At 49.9% G+C, this 20,146-nt stretch overlaps 1 protein-coding gene across 1 annotated transcript in view; it reads left to right on the top strand.

Annotated features, from left to right (window-relative positions):
• Positions 1–20,146, top strand: part of PTGIS (prostaglandin I2 synthase) — a 40,356-nt gene that overhangs the window by 227 nt on the left and 19,983 nt on the right. The window contains 4 exon segments of the mRNA XM_025470376.3: positions 6,488–6,611; positions 8,949–9,127; positions 12,016–12,159; positions 17,142–17,293. Coding sequence (XP_025326161.2) covers positions 6,488–6,611; positions 8,949–9,127; positions 12,016–12,159; positions 17,142–17,293 — 599 coding nt within the window.

Genomic DNA, 20,146 nt, shown 5'->3' with positions numbered 1-20,146 from the left:
CCCGGCCGCCGCGGGAGGCGCCGAGCGGGGAGGGGGCGCGGGACGTGGGCCCGGCCGGGGGAGCAGGCCGAGGGCTCCCGGGGCGCAGCGCTCGGCCGCACCTGCGGGGGCGGTCCCGGGAGAGACCCGGGGCTCCGGGGCGGCGTGGGGGTGCGGGCGGGCTCGGGGCGCCCCGGGCGAGAAGCCGCCTCCCGCGCTGCAGCCCCGGCCTGGATCCCGCGCGGCTCCCGCCAACCTCCAGCCTCCGTCGGCTCCCGGGGGGCGGGGGAGCCGGGGAGCCTCGCTGCCGGCTCCCCGGCTCCCCGCTCCCTGTTCCCCGCTCCTCGCCCCATTGCACAGATGCGCGAGTCGAGGCCGGGGAGGGCAGAGGCCTGAGGGATGCCCCCTTACTGGCTCTGGAGCCACTTTCCGTGGGATCCCCCGACCTGGACCGGGGAGCTTAGTAGGCTCGGCGCTCCGTCCGCTCGGATCCAGAAAGGGGTCTCCCCTCCCCGACACCCTACAACCTGGGCAGGGTGGAGCCGGGGCCAGACTTAGCTTCCTGGTCCCAAAAATTGACCTGCTCTCCTATTTAGAAGATGTAAATCTCATACACTTCATTTTTTTTTAATTTTTATTTATTTATGATAGTCACAGAGAGAGGAGAGAGAGGCAGAGACACAGGCAGAGGGAGAAGCAGGCTCCATGCACCGGAAGCCCGATGTGGGACTTGATCCCGCGTCTCCAGGATCGCGCCCTGGGCCAAAGGCAGGCGCCAAACCGCTGCGCCACCCAGGGATCCCAATAAATCTCATACACTTCAAATCAGAGATGGCAGCAGATCTTTTTTTTTTTTTAATTTTAAAAATTAATTTGAATTGCTCATGGAATAGCTGAATACATGTGACTTAGATATTTGTTCTGTTATAGATAAGACTGAAGCCCTTCCCTTCCGACAATTCTAGACTTCTTGTTGATCAAGGCTACCTCATAGGGCTGCCTGACAACGAGGCTGGCGGGGGAACTTTCCAGATTTTTTTTAAAAGTACACTTTTTTTTTTTTAAATCTCAGGCTGGTTTTATATTTACGGAAAAGTTGCTGAGGTTGTACGAAGAGTTCCCAAATACCCTTTATCCAGTTTCCACCACTGTTAACACGTTATGTTATCGTGGTAGGTTCATCAAAACTAGAACCCAACACTGGTCTGTGCAGATTAACCAATGCTCAGCATATGGAAATTATCAGCCTCTCGTAGTCAGAACTAGTTAAGCAGCTGCTCCCTGCCTTAGTTTCCTAATCTTTAAGATGGGAATGATGCAAAAATAAAAATAAAATGGGGGTGATGATGGCAATAGTAGAGAGTGGAATTGCTGGGTTAGAAAAAAAATGCTAGTTAAACATTATTTTAGCAAATTCTTGCTATAATCCAGAGAGAAAATTTATCTTTGAGGGGGAGTTGTTGATTTTTATACCCAGTGGGTTAGGAGGGTCAAGAAATGGGTATTGGGGAGAAATGTGGGTAAAATGTCATTGACAGCTTATAGGCAGCTGGGTGGACCCTGGGAAGATCCCATAGGGACCCCAATTCAGGCCCCAATCTCATTTTCTCCTCCACCTTAGCAGGGAGCACTCTTGTTACTTCTATTTTAAGAGGAGGAAACCGGCTCAGGGAGGCTAAGCAGCTTGTCCAGGGTCTGCCTGGATTACAGATCTGGGCTATAAGGATTTTTAATTATAAAAAAAAATGAATTTCCATGCTTCCCATACATTTTATTTGTAATCTGAACACTCAAAAGTCTTAGAATCACATGATGTTAAGATAGTAAGATGTGGTAACAAAGTTTTTGGGAAGGACACGTAATCAAGTGTTGGAAGAGAGGTGGATGAGGCTGATGCTGTGTAGACAGTGAGCCAGTTGGAGTCAAACAAGCAAGGCCTCACACCTTCCCTTCTGCTCACTGACCCCGAGGTCCTGTTCATCACCCCATTTTATAGCTGAAGGCCTACAAGGGCCTGGTGACCTCGTTAGGGCCACACAGAAAATATATTCCATACGTAGCCAGTTCCAAAATGCATGCTTTTCATAGTAAAAGAAAAAGAACTACTTCAGTCATTTAGCGACTGTCTTTGCCTCTAGCTTTTTTTTTTTAAGTTAAAATTTGTAATTATGAAAAATTTCAACTCTGCAGAAATATAAGGATAGTATGAGAACCCTCGTGTACCCATCTCCTTGATCTGACAGTTAATATTTTTACAAAAAAATTACAGATGTTATAATCTCTCTCCAGGAAATATTTCAGAATGTATGTCAAAAACAACCCCAATTCTATTACTCTGCCTAAGGATTTTCATGTTCTTAATATCTAGTCTCCAGTCCAAATTTCTGCAATTATGGCAAAGATTTTTAAACCCAGCTCGGTAACTCTGTCTTCTCCTGGGAGAGGTTGTGAGCTGGAATTAGGAAGTCTGACATCTCTGCCCACAGGGCTAATGACCTGCATGTGGGTGTCAGAAACATTCTTCCCACTTTTCTTTCAGGCCTTGGTTTCTCCATCTGTTCCCTGAGATGGCTCACGCAGCTGGTGTCCCGTGCCCTAGCCACTCTGCCAGGCAGTGTGCATCTCTTCCTCTTGGCTTGTGTGTCTGCTCTAAAGAGCATTGGAAGAGGTCTCCAGGGTGGGAGGCCCCTTTTCCAGGGTGCCAGAGGCCACCATGGCATCCGGTGAGGGTTCCTGGTGGCTCAGGAGCTGATCTGGGCCCTTCAAGGATACGAAATTTCTAGGTACAAATAGCTTTATCCCCTTCCAATGTGCACTAACCAGAGGCCACCCAGTGGTGGTCCATGGCCACATTCAGCGCAGGCAGGGCTGCGCACACAGTGCCAGAAGGAGAAAACTCGTAGTGAGGTCGGAGGGTTCCACACACAAAACTCCACATTTCCAGCTTCTCATGAAAAATGGGACAATGTGGCAGCACCTGCCTGGGACTCAGTAAGAGTCCTCTCTAAGCCTGGCCACAGTCACCACCGCTCCTTGTTGCCTCTCCCACGTACCTCTGTCCTCTCACTATCCTGCCTTTAACTGTTCTTTATTGTGTTGAGAATTCCGTGAATCTTTGATGTCAGTTACAAAAACAGGAAAACAAAAACTAGAGCCAAATGGTCACATGCTTTTCCTTCACAGTGGCAGGCAAGGGGGTACGGAACCGAAGAGTGTTAATGGGGGCCGCTAGTGGGTGAGCCCTGGGAAGGAATGGGTCAAGCACTTTGAATGGAAGCTCAGGTTGCTGAAACTGGCCCTCGCCTGTCCCCCATTAAATCCTCCCAGAGCCCAAGGCCCTGAACTGAGCTGGAACTACTGGATAGAGAGGCAGTCCGCCAATAATACTGCACAGCTAAATGATGCAGCCTCTGCTCTGGGCAATCCAGAGTCCCTTAACCCCCTCAGCAACTCTGGGGGACAGGTGCTTCTCCTCGAGCACCAACTGTATACATGAATCAGTCGTTTGCTACATTTATTAAGTGCCTACTCTATGCCGCACACTGTTGTAAGTGTTGGAGTCCACGAGTGCCTACATTTGTGGAACTTCTGCCTGGTGTAGGGGTGATATTTTAGGGTACAAGGTGGGTGATACCCATCCTTAACTCTCTCTCCCAATTTGCAGAGTGTTGAGTGGAGGAGAGACGGGACAAGTGGTGAAGTTGGCCATGGAGTCTGAGAGTGAGGAGTGGGCACTTTGGGGAGGAACCCACATGTTGGGAATTAAAGCTCCAGGGGAAGATCAGAAAAGGTGTCCTGGTGTCTGAAACAGGAAAGGCTGGCTGTGTGGGCAGGAGCTGGGGATGAGAAGGTCCAGCCCTTCCCCCTGCCCCCCAGGGTCTGGCAGTGCCTCAAAAAAGAGTGAGAGTGTCAATGGGTGAGGCTAGAGACCGCAGACCCCAAAATAGAGCCTGCTTCATCCCTGCGGGCTGATGGCTGAGTCACCTTGGAATGTGGCCTGAGCCTGAGCTAGATTCAGGGCCCAGCCTCCAAGAGCCAGCGACCACATCAGGGGTCAATGTGGTCAGACGCCTGGGCTCCCAGCTTCCTGCCTTTGTTTGAGCCTCCTTGGGACTTTTCTGGGGAATGGTGGAAGCTGCCAGAAATAACACCTGGCTCACTGGCGAGCTCTGGCAACAGCCTGGACCAAAAGCTAGGAGAGGAAGCTCTCACCCTGCCCATACCTCCAAAAGTGTCTTAGGGGGAAAAAAGCCCCTTGTCCTGGAAGTGGGGGAGTCAGATGCTCGCCTCACCTCCGCTTCCATTATTGCTCTCCTGGATGATCACAGTAGTCTCTGTTGTGACTTTTTAAATGCATAACTGCATCGCTTCCCAGCTCCCACTTCCTACCCTCCAGAGGCTCCCATGGCACTCCGCGTGGAAGCCTGATCCTGGCCACAGGTCATGTCCTGCCTCTCACCCCCACACTCTCCACTCTAGCTACACCAGCTCCTGCTGTCTTGAAAGCCTCACAGGCATGCTGACACCCCAGGGCCCTTGCACTTGCTGTTCCCACTGCCTGAAATCCTTTTCTCTCTCTTCCACAGCACTCCCTTCTCATCCTATGGATCTTTGCTCACCTGGTGCTTCGGGGGGGTGGGGGGCTTCCCTCACCCCTTCTCTAAACCAGCCCCTGTCACTGTGTCATATCACCCTTCTTTATTCTTTCTTTACTGATGTATAATTTGCATACTATAACATCCACCCTTTTAAAGTATACAGCTCAAAAAATAAAAATAAAAAAAATAAAGTATACAGCTCAGTGGGTTTTAGAATATTCACAGAGCTGCACCACCATCACCACTGCCCAACTCTAGGATATTTTTCATCATCCCCCAGAGAAATCCCATCCCCATTACCCCATTAGCGATCACTCTGCATCTCCCCTCCCCCCAACCCCTGGCAACCACTAATCTATTTTCTTTCTCTATGGAAGTGACTTTTCTGGACATTCTGTAGAAATAGATCATCCAGTATGTGACCTTTTGTGTCTGGCTCCTTTCACTGAGAGTGATGGTTTTGAAGTTTCTCCACACTGTGGTATGAATCATTATTTCTTTCCTCCTTATGGCTGAATAACGTTCCATGGTATGCACATACCCTATCTTGTGTATCCATTAGTCAGTCGACCGACATTTGGGTTGGCTCCGTGTTTTGGCTGCTGTGCATGATGCCACCATGAACAATAGGTACAGGTTTATATATGAGCTTATGCTTTCAGAGCTTTGGGGTGTATGGCTGGGTCGTAGAGTAACTCTGTTTAACCTTTCAAGGAACTGCCAGGCTAGTTTCCAAAACAACTGCCCCATTTTTACATTCTCACTAAAAATACAGCAGGAGCCCGTTTCTCCACATCCTTGCCAGTGGATACTTTCCTTGGGTTTTTTTTTTTTAGATGATGCCCATCTTGGTGCGAAGTGGTATCACAGCAGGCATGATCCATGAAGTCGGGCGCCTTGCCTGTCCTGTTCACTGCTGTGCCTCCAGCACGCAGAGCAGTGCCTGCTTCCTAGTTAATATTCGGCGAGCGAGTGAATAACTCCACCGTGAGCAGAGATGGGATGACTCACTCATTGAGCAGATAGGGAGCTCTCTGCATCCCTGTGGTTCTGATAATTCTAGGATGAGGACACTGCTCCTAGTCAGGGTTTAAGGACTGCCAAGAGGTCTACCATGAGCACCAACCAGCCTTGCGCTGTTGTGAGGCCCATTTCGTGATGGTGATGGAGCTCTCCCTAGCTAACGTCCCTCCCCCAGAGGTCAGTAATGCGGCTAGTCCTCCCGCTATCTCCTGCCACTCAGCCGTGCTCTCCAGTCTCATCCTTTCTCTGTGGGCGTGACAGGGAGCATGAAATGATCAAAGCCCTGTCCAGGCTGGCTCAGGCAGAGAACTCTGTGTCCTTGTACTATTGCCTTCTAGAAAGCTCTCCCACCCACCGGAAAGTGTCCACGTCAACTGGACTCCCTAACATGTACCAACGTCTGCTGGTCGCCCAGCTTCTGCTCTTGGCCCCCCGTAATCCAACCTCTACTCAGCAGCCAAAAGAAAAAACCTAAGTCAAATCATGTCCCTGTGCTACTTGAAACTCTTCCGTGGATCCCACCTCCCTCAGGGGAAAGGCCAAAGTCCTCACAGCTGCCTCTGAGGCCCCGCATGGTCTGGCGCCTGTTACCAGTCTGGCTTCAGGTCCTGCTGTTTCTCCTTGCTCCCTCCAGCCACACTGGCCTCCTTAACTGTTCTTGGAACACAGCAGGCATGATCCAGCCCTGGGGCCTTTGCACTTGTTCCTTCTGCCTGGAAGGCTCTTCTTCCAGATATCTATGTGGCTCCTTCCCTCACCACCTTTAGGTCTTTCTCAAATATTTCGGGGAAGCCTGCAATGCCCTCTCTACTTAAAATCACACCCCATGCCCTATACTCTTTCTTTTCCCCTACTTAATCAAGTGGTGATAACTGTGGTTTCTGCAGGCGACCTGGCGAGCCTCCCCTGGACCTGGGCAGTATCCCCTGGTTGGGCCATGCCTTGGAGTTTGGAAAAGATGCTGCCAGCTTCCTCACAAGGATGAAAAAGAAGCATGGTGATATCTTTACTGTAAGTACCTTCTGTGCCTCTAGGGAGGGAAAACGATGAGCAGCTGGGCCGGTTATACCTAGCTTCACTGATTCCTCCTATCTCCTTCCATACACTAACCCACCTGTCCAGTGGTCCTACCAACTTTCTGCCCATTTGTCCATCCATTGGTTCAGCCAACGCTTAACTAACATTCATCCCTTCATTATCCCTTTAGTATCTTCCCAACATTGAGTCGTTCAATGTCTGTCCAGTTCTTGTATGTCCATCCAACTAACCTGTCCATTCAACTTCCATCTACCCAATATCCATCCATCCATCCATCAATCCATCCAACATTTATCCTTCTGCCTATCTACCCAATTTCTTTTAAGTTTTTTAAAGAGTTTATTTATTTATTCATGAGAGACAGAGAGAGAGAGAGGCAGAGACACAGGCAGAGGGAGAAGCAGGCTCCATGCAGGGAGCCCAATGTGGGACTCGATCTCAGGTCTCCAGGATCAGGCCCTAGGCTGAAGGCGGCACTAAACTGCTGAGCCACCTGGGCTGCCCAGTCTACCCGATTTCTAAGCAGCATCCTTTCATCCACTGAACATTCGTTCATATATTCCACTTCCATCAGACCCCTATCTCTCCACTGATCCATCTTTCTGTATACCTATCCAACATCTGTCTATCCATCCATTTGTCCATCATCCAACCTTTCATCTGTCTACTCACATTTATCCAGCATCCTTCCATTCATGTACCTAACATCCATCCAGTTTTTATCCATATGTTCAATATCTTTTTTTGAAAATATTTTATTTATTTGAGAGAGAGAGGGAGAGTACCAAGGAAGAGTGAGAGGGAGAAGCAAACTCCCTGCTGAGTAGGGAGTCCCATGCAGGACTCTATCCCAGGATCCCAAAATCATGACCTGAGCCGAAGGCAGCCACTTAACTGTCTGAGCCACCCAGGTGCCCTGATATCTTTTTTTAAAGTAGACTCCATGCCCAGCTTGGAGCTCAGTGAGGGGCTCAGATTCACGACTGTGAGACCAAGACTTGAGCCAAGATCAAGAGTCAGGCACTTGACTGACTGAGCCACCCAGGTGTCTCCATATGTTCAATTTCTACCAACTTCCATTTATCTACCCATCTTTCCATCCATCTGCCACTATGCACCTAACATTCAGCTATCTATCCATTCAGTATCCATACAGTCTACTCTGCATGCATCTATTTGTGTGTGTATCCATCTATCCATCCATCCATCTCTTCAACATCCAGACAACCACCACCTTCATCCACCTTTCATGTATCCCTCAAGTTCCACTCATCCAACGTTCATCCTTCAATCCTTTTACCCAGTATCCACTTAGCATCCTACCATCATGTACCCAACATTCCTCCATACTTTTAATTTCCAACTAACCTTTAGCTGCTCATCCATTCATCTTTCCATCCAACATACCTTCACTGATGATATCCTTGCATTTACCCATCCATCTAACAACGTCTAGCAGCATTTTTTTTTTTGGATATTGGCTTGTATTTTAAAGATGTATCTATTTATTTATTTATTTTAGAGGGGGGTGTGGGGCAGAGAGAAAGGGAGAGAGAGAATCTTATGCAGGCTCCATACCCAGCATGGAGCCAATGCGGGGCTTGATCTCACAACCCTGAGATCATGACCTGATCGCCTGTATTTTGTGAGAGTTTAATTAACGTGACTCTCAGGTCACATGTTGGAAACAGGACCAAGGCATGGTTAGGATTGTGTGACCACCCTCCTCCCCCCAGGCATTTGAGGGAAGATGCCTTTCCTTTGTGAATTAGAGGATTAGGATTACAGTTCTCCAGTGCTGCTTCTTTCCCTTCTTGGGCAGCAGGTTATATTCAGAGCTCAGCCTCCCAGAGAAGTGGGTACTGCTGGCACATCCACTAGCATTAACCCAACAGCACCATTCATCCATCCATCCATCTCTCCAATTGGCCCACCCATGATGCACCAGCATCCATCCGCTGCCTTCTGTGGACAGACTCCTTCCTGGGTACCAGAGATATGGCAATAACCAAGATAATAATGGGAGGTGCCCAAGAGTGATGTGGTGAAGAACGCAACCTTGGGGGCAGAGAAGTGAATGCCAGTCCCTGCTCTGCTGTCTCAGTGGTGTGATCTCGGGCATATTATGTGCCTTCTCTAAGCCTCAGTTTTCAGCTGTAAATGGTCATGGTCCCTGCTTCACAGGGTGGTCGTAAGGGGTGGGGGAGAGATGACTGTCCTCTAAATGTCTGGCAGGGCCTGTGCCTGTGGCTCTAGCCACTGAGAGCTGCTGTCATTCACAGTATCTCTTCCCTCTATCCCTTCCCACAGGTGCTGGTGGGTGGCAGGTACGTCACTGTCCTCCTGGACCCGCATTCCTATGATGCGGTGGTGTGGGAGCCTCACTCCAAGCTGGACTTCCATGCCTATGCTGTCTTCCTCATGGAGAGGATTTTTGATGTGCAGCTTCCACATTACAGCCCCAGTGATGAAAAGGCCAAGATGAAACCGTGAGTGGCTACAGATGGTGCCTGCATGTGGGCTGGGGAGGGGCCCGCATAGCCCAGGTGTTGTGTGACCAGAGCTTGTCTCCACCATAGACGTCCAGTAAAGGCATTTTGTTTCGAGAAGACAAACAAAAACAAAACAAGAAACTGCCTGAAAGAATGGGGCTGAGGGAAGGCTCTTCTCATTCTCATTCCTTTTGGGAGACAGATCTGATTCCAGGAGGAGGAGACCAGGGTTTGGGTCACCCAGACCTGGATTCAAATCCGAGCTCCAACCCTCCCTTGCTGTGTGTGAGGGCAAGTCCATTCCCCTCTCTGAGCCTCTGTTTCCTCATATGTAAAAGGAAGGGAGGTGGATGGAGTGATTAATATTTTTGAGTCCATATTCTATGATCTCATTAGTTCTCACAATAATGCTGGAAGGTAAATAACTCACAGCCCCACTTTATGGATGAGGACACTGGGACCCAGAGAAGAGCAGTGACTTGCCCTAGGTCACACAGTGAGGAAGTGATGTAGGTCCTGAAACACAAGGAATAACTATATGAACAATAGGATGTGTGAGCACATTCACTCTGCATTTGTTACATCTGCACCTACTATGCACTAGTCACCGTCTAGATTCAGGGGGTGCAGAATGATGCCCATCACTATTTGAAGACACCTACCATATGCCGGGTATTTTTTTTTTAAGATTTTATTTATTTATTCATGAGAGAGAGAGAGAGAGAGAGAGAGAGGTAGAGACACAGGCAGAGGGAGAAGCAGGCTCCATGCTGGGAACCTGATGTGGAACTCGATCCCAGCACTCCGGGATCATGCCCTGGGCCAAAGGCAGACACTTAACCACTGAGCCACCCAGGTGTCCCAATATGCCGGGTATTTGATAGGAGCACTTCGCTATCTGTGCAATTGCCTCATGAGGTAGGTACTTTTGTTCTTAGGTTACTGTTGAGGAAACAGACTCAGGGAAGTGAAGTGACTTACCGATGGGCCACCACTAGTTCAAATCACAGCTGGGATTTGAACCCAGGTCTGCAGACTCCACAGCCCAGTCTCCTCCAGCTGATGTACTGAGGAAATAAGACTCTAGGTCTACTCCTGGAGTTCACGCAGCCTGATGGTAATAATTAGTAATCTGTCTCCAGGAAGGGTGGCCTCCTGGAGTAGGAAGAGCATCTAGAAGACTGGGTTTTTGTAGGGCTGCTAAAGCTGAGGAGAGGTCAGAATATGAGGTGAACATTGATGAGAGGCAACACTCAAACTGACCTTGGCTTTGCAGGATGGCTGCTAGGAGTATTTCTAAGCCCAAGTATCTGGCATTCTAGGGAGACCATCGGGTCCCATTAGCAATAAGAATCCTTGGTGCACTGCATCCACTTTCCACCAGCACCTGCCCGAAGAGTTCCTGGGAATTTCTCGTAAGCTAGCACATGGTCTCCTGGGCATGGGTCCCAGATGGGCATTAAGGACTGCTGTCTCTGTCGAGGGCTACTGCTTGGAGTGGAATCTGGGGAACAGCTGGATCAGGGTCAGTCGCTATGTCAGCTCCCATTTCTTGAGCATTTAACGACGTGCCAGGCGCTGAGATAAGCCCTTTTACACATTATCTCACATGGGCTGTGTCTGTGTTTCTCCAACAACGTTCCAACTTGAACATCCTAATGCTTATATCTCCTGGGAGTTCATGGAACGCTTCTGGAGGCTTTTCCCTCTGGATTTACGCAAGAACTTTCTCAATCTACAGGGGTCTGCCCTGTTCCTAAATAGCAGGGGGTGACAGAGAGCTGGATCGGCCCATTAGCACTGTTCTCGGTGCTGCCACCAGGTGCCGCTGTTGAATATGGGTTCTGCTCTGTTGCAGGACACTGCACTTGCAGCAGAGTGTTTTCTGCTCTAGATTCCCTGCACCTGCTACAAAGGGGCCTTGACCTCAGATACAAGATCCCACCTTTGTTGGCTTCTAATCACATGCTCAGTCATGGCTCAGCGTTGCCTCTGTAGTGTGGAGGTGCAGTATGGATGGGCTTCCTGCGTCACCTGCACACAGTGCCTGGACCACTTCTCCCCTCAGGCTCCTAGACACACACGATGAGGCCAGGCCACCAGCCCAGACAACTCTATTCCTCATGTCACATTCACTCAGGGTCACGTCGTCTTAGCAGTCCTTGGTCAGGGGATGCTTTATCCAAACAGGTGTCCCTAACTTTGGATCTCAAGGAGAAAGAGCCTGCTAGTTCTCCCTCTTCCAGAAATATGTGAGTTCCTTATCTGAGCTGTGTGTCCCGAGGAGGAACAGACTGTCATGGTTGGGAATTCAGACTCTGGAGTTGGGCAGACCAGGATTTCATTTTGTTTCTTTTCTTTTCAAGATTTTATTTATTCATGAGAGAGGCAGAGAGGCAGAGACACAGCCAGAGGGAGAAGCAGGCTCCCTGCAGGGAACCTAATGCAGGACTCAATTCCAGGACCCCGGATCATGATCTGAGCCAAAGGCAGATGCTTGACCACTGAGCCACACAGGTGTCCCCAGTCCCCAGACCAGGGTTTCAATCCCAGCTGTATCACTTACCGGCTGTGTGACCTTAGGAAAGTCATGTTCTTCTCTGGCCCTGAATTTCTCTGTAAAGTGAGTGCCATAATAATAACAACTGTGATCCCTACAGTTGTCAGAAGATGAAATGAGATCATGGTGCTTGGTGCAATAAAGAGCAGCTGTATTTGCCTTTGATGATGCTAATACAAATACCATCATGTTTATGCCAACTGTCCACAGGCCCCCATCACCAATGAAGAATTAGAGCCCTGGGACCCTGAGGTTTGGGGATGGGGGGGCTCCTGTGTGCATGTTCCCCTTTGGAAGCTGTACTGTTGCTTTGTTCGTGCCCCAGGACTCTCCTCCACAAGGACCTCCAGGCACTCACGGACTCCATGTATGCCAACCTCCGCACTGTCCTGCTGGGTGACACCACAGAAGCCGGCAGTGGCTGGCATGAGATAAGTCTCCTGGATTTCTCCTACAGCTGCCTGCTTAGGTGAGCCATTGGGCCCCCCCACCACCTCCTGGAGTGGTCCCCAGTACTCCGGACCTGGGTCAGCCATTGAGAGTGGCCACGGGAATCAGGAGGGCTTTGTGAGTGGGGCACTCAGAGCAAAGTCTGCAAGATGACCTTTTGTATCTGGGACCCCAGGTGTTCACCTGGCTTAATCGAGGAGCTGGAAAGGAGGCATAAGTTAGGAAGAGGGGGCCTTGCCGGCTGTCCGGAGATGGAGGAACAGAACCAGGTTTCAGGGACCGTCTTGTGCTGTGGTTTCCAAACCTTGGACCTCACAGACCAGGAAAACAAAATGTTTGGGAGACCAACCCAGGATGTTAAGTTTTTATCAGATCTTGTAAACTTAGATTAAAAACTGCACTACCCAATGTGTCTCCCTTCGGCGGTGGCAGACGTGGTCCTTGGCACCAGGCACACAGCAGGGGAAAGAGAATGACCCGGGATTCACAGAGCTGACGCCAGTCAGAGAGACAGATGATAAACCAATAAGTGAAGATGAGTATGCCAGAGAGTGACAGATATGGCCGCAGAGATGAGCAGATGGGGTGATAGCACCTCGGGGGCTCTTTTCACCAGACTGGAAAGGCCCCGGCCTCAGAGTTGGGGGCTGGCTACAAATGCCCACCATGCCAGGATTGTAGGCAAAGGAGCCAGCAGGTGCAGAGTGGCTGGAGGGCCAGCGTGGCTGAGCGCAGCCAGCCCAGGTGGTGGGGTTAAGATGAGGTCAGAGCGGTTGGCGTAAACCAGGCCTCATGGAGCCTCAAGGCCATAAAAGGCTTTAGAAATTATTCTAAGTGAGATGAGGGATACTAGGGGTTTGAATAGGAGGTGTGACCTGATTGAACTTGGGTCTAAAGCTTCTTTGGCTGTGGATGGAGACTAGCCTTGGGCAGGGGGTGGTGACCAGAGAGACGATGGGCTTGTTAGGAGGCTGTTGATGTTGCTTGGGAGAGAGAACAGGAGCCTGAGCCAGGAGGTGACAGGGAGATGGCAACAAAGGGGTAGCTCTGGAGGACAGAGCTGACAGGCCCTGCTGAGGATTTGATGGGGGCAGGAGTGGTGGCGGGAGACAACAGGCAGGACAGCCCACCGATTTCTGGTGGTGCCGTTAACCAGCATTTCAGAAACCAAAGCCCATTTCAACTGCTTTAAAAAAAAATTAGAGACACAGTATCAGAATAAACAATGGGCATTCACTGACAGAGGGGACACAGGTACGTTTATGACACCTTCCTGTGTGCTCACGTGTAGGCTCAATGTGTGTGAACGCATTTCACCCTCACAACAGCTCTGAGAGGCTGGAACTTTATAAACCCGATTTAACAGATAAGAAACTGAGGCTTGGACTGCTTCAGGCATTTGCCCAGAGGCCCAGCATTGGGGTCATGGAGGGGCTGGCTGTAGAGTCTACACTATTTTTTTTTTTTAAGATTTTATTTATTGATCAATTTGAGAGAGCGTGCGCGCGCAACTGAGGGAGGGTCAGAGGGAGAGAAAGATTCTCAAGGAGACTCCATGCTCAGCATGAAGCCTGATGCTGGGCTTGATCCCATGATCCTGAGATCATGACCTGAGCCGAAATCTAGAGTCGGTTGCCCAACTGACTGGACCACCCAGGCACCCTACAGAGCCTACGCTTTCAAACGTGACCCTTGATGTGTTAAGTGGTCCACATTTTTCTCATGTCACCCAGGTGCAAACACCCCCGAGGGCTGTAATTTGTCTGGGTGATGCTGGCCTGGCCCACCCTGTCGTTGTGGGAGGTGGAGACTGAGGTTCAGAGAGAAGCAGCTGAAACCACACAGTAAGGTCACAGTAGGGCATCTCCCATTTCTCTCGTTCCAATCACCCTACGTCCTTGTGTGAGGAAAGAAGTCAGAGAGGAGGCTGTGGTATCGGAAGGAGTGGGGACAATGTGGTGGCAGCCGAGTCAGTTTACAGCCATGGTAACAGCAGCGTGTGTACATCGGGGTGAGGGTGGGGGTGTCACTTGTAAATGGGTCTTTGTGTCTTCAGGATCTGAGGCCTGGGCTGGAGCTTGTTTCCTGGCCTGGTGGACTTGGGCCTTTTTAGTTCCATTTCTAGCCCCTGAGATAGGAAGGGAATGAACGAGTTGGATGATGGAAGGTGCAGGTTTGTGTGGCCACAAACCATGAGATGCTACCCTTTAAGCCTTCCAACCTGTCCTGTGGCACCTCTGCCTCACTCAGAGTCCCATCTAGAGTTCTAACCCTGGCTACAGGATCCGGCATGATCTGCCCCAGCCTAGCACACTCCCCGCAAGGCCTTTACGCATTCTGTTCCCTTGCCCAAGAATGCTGTTCCCTACATGTCTCCGTGGCTCTCGCCTCACTTCATTCATGTGTCAAGTGATACCCCTCCTTAGAGAAGCCTTTTTTTTTTTTTTTTAAGATTTTATGTATTTATTAGAGAGCATAAGCGGGGGAGCTGCAGGCAGAGGGGAAGCAGGGTCCCCACTGAGCAGAGAACCCTATGTGGGGCTCAGTCCCAGGACCCCAGGATCATGACCTGGGCCCAAGGCAGATGCTTAAGCTACTGAGCCATCCAGGCACCCCCCAGAGGCCTCTCCCAACACCTCGTTTAACAGGATAGCCCCCTCTCTTTACCCAGCTCTGTGCCACCTTTATTTTTCTTCCTGGCTCCTAGCACCACCTATAGGTCATGTGGTGTTGGTGATTTATTCTGTCTTCTGCCCTGTTTTACATCACTTTGATATGCAGGTGCCACAGCGTGAAACTTATGGCCTTGTTGGGTTTTATTGTTTTTTTTAATGGCTTATTTTTCTTTGCTTATTTTGGTAGAAATATATATACAAGGAAATGGTTCTCTGCTTTAAGGAAAACCCTGGTGCCAGTGGGACCAGAGAACACAGGCCCAGCTGATGCGGCTGGTTCCTAGATAAGGGGGCAACTGTGGCTCACAGCTGCCCAGGATTGCCAGGTGGGACTGCAGGCTCTCGGGGGACCAGATTCTCTCCTTTTCCAAGATGAGATGGGGGAGGGGAGTTCGGATTTTGTGTGGTTTTCCCAGTCATTCAGTTTGTTTATAGGAAAACTTTATTGACCAAACAAAACATGTTGGTGGACTGAATCCAGTGGATGGGTTGCACCTTTACAACTCTGCCGTAAGGAACCTGGGGTCCCTGGTGTGGAGAACGGGCCCCCGGGACCTGGTGTGACTGGAGGGGCGGGGGACATGGACGATGAGGAGGCCTGGGTATGACCCCGGGAGGTTCAGCTGTTCAAAGGAAGGGTTGCTGTGTCCATGCAGTGAGGTGAGCAGGTCGTGAGCTCTCCATCTCTGGGATGTGGAAGCCAGGCTGGGTGAGGGAAGGATGCAGGGACACATGAGACAGTAGGAGACTGGGTGACTGTGCTCAAAATCATGAGCACCCTATAGTTTCTCCCAAGTCAAACCATCAATCCATCTGCCCACCCTTCCTCTCTCCCAGCCAGCCGGCCATACACTCTCCTATCCCTCCATCGTCTACCCCTCCATCGTCTACCCCTCCATTGTCTACCCTTCCATTGTCTATCGCTCCATCATCTATCCCTCCATCTATCCTTCTGTCATCTCTCCTTCCACCTCTGCCTCCATCATCTCTCCCATCTCTCCCTCGATCATGCATCCCTCTATCCCTCCATCTCTCCCTCTACCTCTCCCTCCCTCATCTCTCCCTCCATCATCTATCCCTCCATCATCTCCCTCCATCATTTCCCTCCATCATCTCCCTCCATCATTTCCCTCCATCATCTCCCTCCATCTATCCCTCCATCTATCCCTCCATCGAACATTGGTTGAAGATGTGCCAGGAGCCTGCCCTGCGCAGATGAGGGATGGAGTGGGACTAGACAGGCCTCTCTTGGCTCTCGCCCCCCCCACCCACCCCTTCCACCTGCTCCTCCTCTGGAAAGTCCTCCTGGGAGATGCAGGAACGAGGAGAAGCTGATGGGGGATGGATCAGGGCTCTGTTGGTATCTCTGCTGAGGTCCAGTCCCTCCCACCACATGGAAAGAGTGAAAGCTTGTGGTTTTTCTCCCAGGACTGAGTCCAGAGGGGCTGGGCTTTTGGAGCATTTTCAAGTGGCTGGTGGTGAAAACATTTTCGTTAAGAGCATTCCTGTGGGTATCGCGTGTGTGCGTGTGTGCGCACGCGGGTAGGAGGGCTCATTCTTCTCGTGTGTTTCCTCCTTTGTCCAGGATGCCAGGATGCCAGGCCCTGTCCTCGCTGCTCAGACCCCTCAGGGCCCTTCAGGCTCAGCCCCACCTTCTCCACATTGCCACCCAGCCCCCTTCCGTGCCCTCTGTGACTGGCCCTGCCAACCCCCTGGCTGCTCCCGTCCTGTCCCCTCACATTCCAGCTCCAGTGCCTGGACCAGCAACACCTGGCAGCTCTCTGACCAGACCACGCTTGCCTCGTTGGCTCTGAGCCTGTGCCCAGGTCATGCCCTCAGCCTGCACCCCTTCCTTTTCCCCTTCTCCCTGCTCAGCTCAGACCCTGCCTCCTCCAGGGAGCCTGCCCTGACTCCCTCTCCAGGAGCAGTAGCCTCTTTTCCTGATTGGTGCCTTCATCTTGCCCTGCTGTCCCCTCAGCCACTCTGTTCTGGCCTCACCAGCCTCCTTGCAGCTCTTCAACACTGCATCTCCTTCCTGGCTCAGGATCTTGCCCTGAGCCCCTTCTCTCTGCTCTTTGTACTCTGAGCTCCTCCCTACCTTTCATCCCTCCCATGCCCACTCCCACACCCTGCATTCCAGCCAGCTTTGTTTGTGTGCATCCCTGAGCACCAGCTGATATGTTTACTTACCTCTATGGACTGTTTTCTGTGTCCACCCAAGAAGGGCCACTCCCTGAGGGCTTGAGGCCCTGCCTCGGCTGCTCTGGGAGAGTTTCTCCAGGAGCATCCAAGAAGGAGTCCCTGACCCACTGTTTGCCACCTGCAGAGCTGGCTACCTGACTCTGTATGGAGTGGAAGCTCTGCCACGTACCCACGAGAGCCAGGCCCAGGACCGTGCCCACTCAGCTGATGTCTTCCATACCTTCCGCCAGCTAGACCTGCTTCTCCCCAAACTGGCACGTGGCTCCCTGTCAGCAGGTAAGCACCATGGGGGCCATAATGGGTGGTGGGTCAGACAGAGGGACTCAGAGGGGAAGCCCATACTCCAGCTGAAGGATCACAGACAACCTAGGATGGAGGATGTTCTCTTGCCCTGGGAAGCAGTGAGATCCCTGTCACTGGTCAGGGGCAGGGCTCGGGCCAGAGCTGGGGTTCCTGGTGGGTATGGCACATCTGCAGTAGGGCCTGCAGACCTTATTGTGTGTTATTTTTCTTCTATTTTTAAAGATTTTTATTACTTTTTTTTTCCTGAGGTATAATTTTTATCAGAAAAGCACACAGGTCCTAAGTGCATAGCTGAGAGGTAAATCTAAATGCTTCAGGTCTTTTCCCAGTCAATATCCACCTGACAGAGGGAGCCACTGTACAGATTCCTTTCACCTCAGATTAGTTTACCTTTCTTCAACTTCCCATAAATAGAATCATACAGAGTGTGCCCTTCTGTGTCTGGCTTCTGTCATTCAGCTTCTTGTCTGTCAACTTCGGCTAGGTTGCCATATGTATTAGTAGTCTGTTTTTGTTGTGGCATAGCATTTTGTTAGAGTGATGTACCATAATTTGTTTATCTGTCCCCTGGTTGATGGATGTCTGGGTCATTCCCAGTTTGGAGCTATTGTGAATTAGGCTGTTCTTGTCTGTGTCTTTTGTGGCACACATGTCCTCCTTTCTCTTAGTTATCAACCCTCTGCTCTTATGACATTGATCTTGCACACTGAAGGAATTGTTCTGCCCCTTGGCATGTTCATGGAAACCCATATCTAGAGTATATCCACTTGGGTTTGTGAAAATCCACTCCATTTTAAAAACTTTTTAAAAAGGATTTTATTTATTTACTCATGAGAGACAGAGAGAGAGAGAGGCAGAGACACAGGCAGAGGGAGAAGCAGGCTCTCCAAGGGGAGCCTGATGTGGGACTCGATCCCTGGACTCTGGGATCATGCTCTGAGCCGAAGGCAGACACTCAACTGCTGAGCCACCCAGGCATCCCCACCCCATTTATTTTTGTGGCTACAGAGCGGGACTCAGTATTGGTAAAGAGATTGTTGCAGGATTCAGAGCATGGGGCCATGGGATCCATTGGGCCACACTGATTTCTGGCTACTGTGTCTCAAACTTCCCTAGTGAGAAGAATCCTTTGGGACCCTTGTTAATGATACAAGCCCCCCACGGGCAGCCTGGTTGGCTCAGTGGTTTAGTGCCGCCTTTGGCCCAGGTCATGATCCTAGAGACCTGGGATTGAGTCCCACATCGGGCTCCCTGCATGGAGCCTGCTTCTCCCTCTGCCTGTGCCTCTGCCTCTCTCTCTGTGTGTCTCTCATGAATAAAATAAAATATTTACAAAAAAAAAAAAAAGCCCCCAAGCCCCATCCTGGTCTAGTTGAATCCGAGTCTCCAGGGAGGCCAGGAAATTCCATGTATGACAAATGTTGCAGGAAGCTTTAAAAATAATGTGTGTCCTGGATTCAGACACTTGCAGCAAAACCTAGATTCAAGTCCCACTGTGGGGCTTCTGGGCTGAAGACTTTGGGCAAGTTACTTCTTTTTGCCCCAGGCCCTTTCTCTGGAGGGGCAGTTAGAGACAGACTGTGATTAGGACAGACTCAGCTCAGATGGCTTAAGGTGGTTTACTGGATCCTATCTAGTGTCCCTGTGCCTCAGCCATGTCATCTGTAAAATGGGGAGAACAATAGGATCTTCCTACAGGGTGACTCTTAGGAATGAATGAGGTAATGAGAAAAAAAACCCTTTTCTGTTGAGCACTTTCTATAGCCAGACACTAGGTTAAGTTTGGTTTCATTCAGCAACTCGTCACCCATTTCATTTATGTATTTTTAAAAAACTATAACGTATTAGATTGTTTAAATTAAGAAACATTCTTGGGACACCTGGGTGGCTCAGGTGGTTAACTGTCTGCCTTCAGCTCAGGTCATGATCCCAGAGTCCTGGGATAGAGCCCTGCATCAGGCTCCCTGCTCACTGGGGACTCTGCTTCTCTCTCTCCCCCTTCCTTGTTTGTGCTCTCTCTCTCAAATAAATAAAATCTTTTTTTTTTTTTTAAAGAAAAACACTCTTGTGGTTAACAATTCAAAGATATAGACAGTAAGAGTAATAATACTCTTCCAAGCCCAATTTCCTGTGGAAACCAGTGTTAACATGATGGTATATATCCCTTCACAGTTTTGTAGGAATACTGTGTTTTACAGATAGAGACAAATATACATATCTCGAGTGTCACTATGTGTACTTTAGAAAGGATTATGTCTATTATCTGCAACTTGATTTTTTTTTGACCTAACATTATAGCTGTGTATTCTTCTCCGTCAGTACAATTGTCTTCTAGCAGTGTTAGCCAATGCAATTAGATAAGAGAAATCAATTACTGGGATAAGAATCGGTCGAGAAGATGTAAAACTCTCCCTGTTTGCCAAAGATCTGCTGCTATGCTGGGAAAACCCCAGTTTTCCCCCCCATGATAAAGCTAACTCAAGCAAAAAAGACTCTAGCAAAGTAGAAGGATATAAAATCAATACACAGAAGAATTGAAACATCTTTGGAGCTCTTGCTTGCCAGCGTCTAAGCAGTCATCCCCCTCCAGTGGATATCTATAATTGTTTCCTCGTGTGTGTGTGTGTGTGTGTGTGTGTGTGTGTGTGTGTGTCTATTATACTATTTCATTGTACTTGTATCTTTTCTACCATCTGGTGATTTTATTCCTCTCTGACAGTTTCCTGGAAGTGGGTTTGCAAAGTCAAAGGGCATACACATTAAAATTCTTGTTAGGGGCTTCCACATCATTTCCAAAACCATGGAGCAATTCATACGCCTGCCTGA

Source organism: Canis lupus, chromosome 24 (assembly GCF_003254725.2).
Source record: "Canis lupus dingo isolate Sandy chromosome 24, ASM325472v2, whole genome shotgun sequence".
In the NCBI taxonomy this organism is placed as follows: domain Eukaryota; kingdom Metazoa; phylum Chordata; class Mammalia; order Carnivora; family Canidae; genus Canis; species Canis lupus.
The sequence above is the reverse complement of the archived record's forward strand: the minus strand, read 5'-3'. Positions and strand labels throughout refer to the sequence as shown.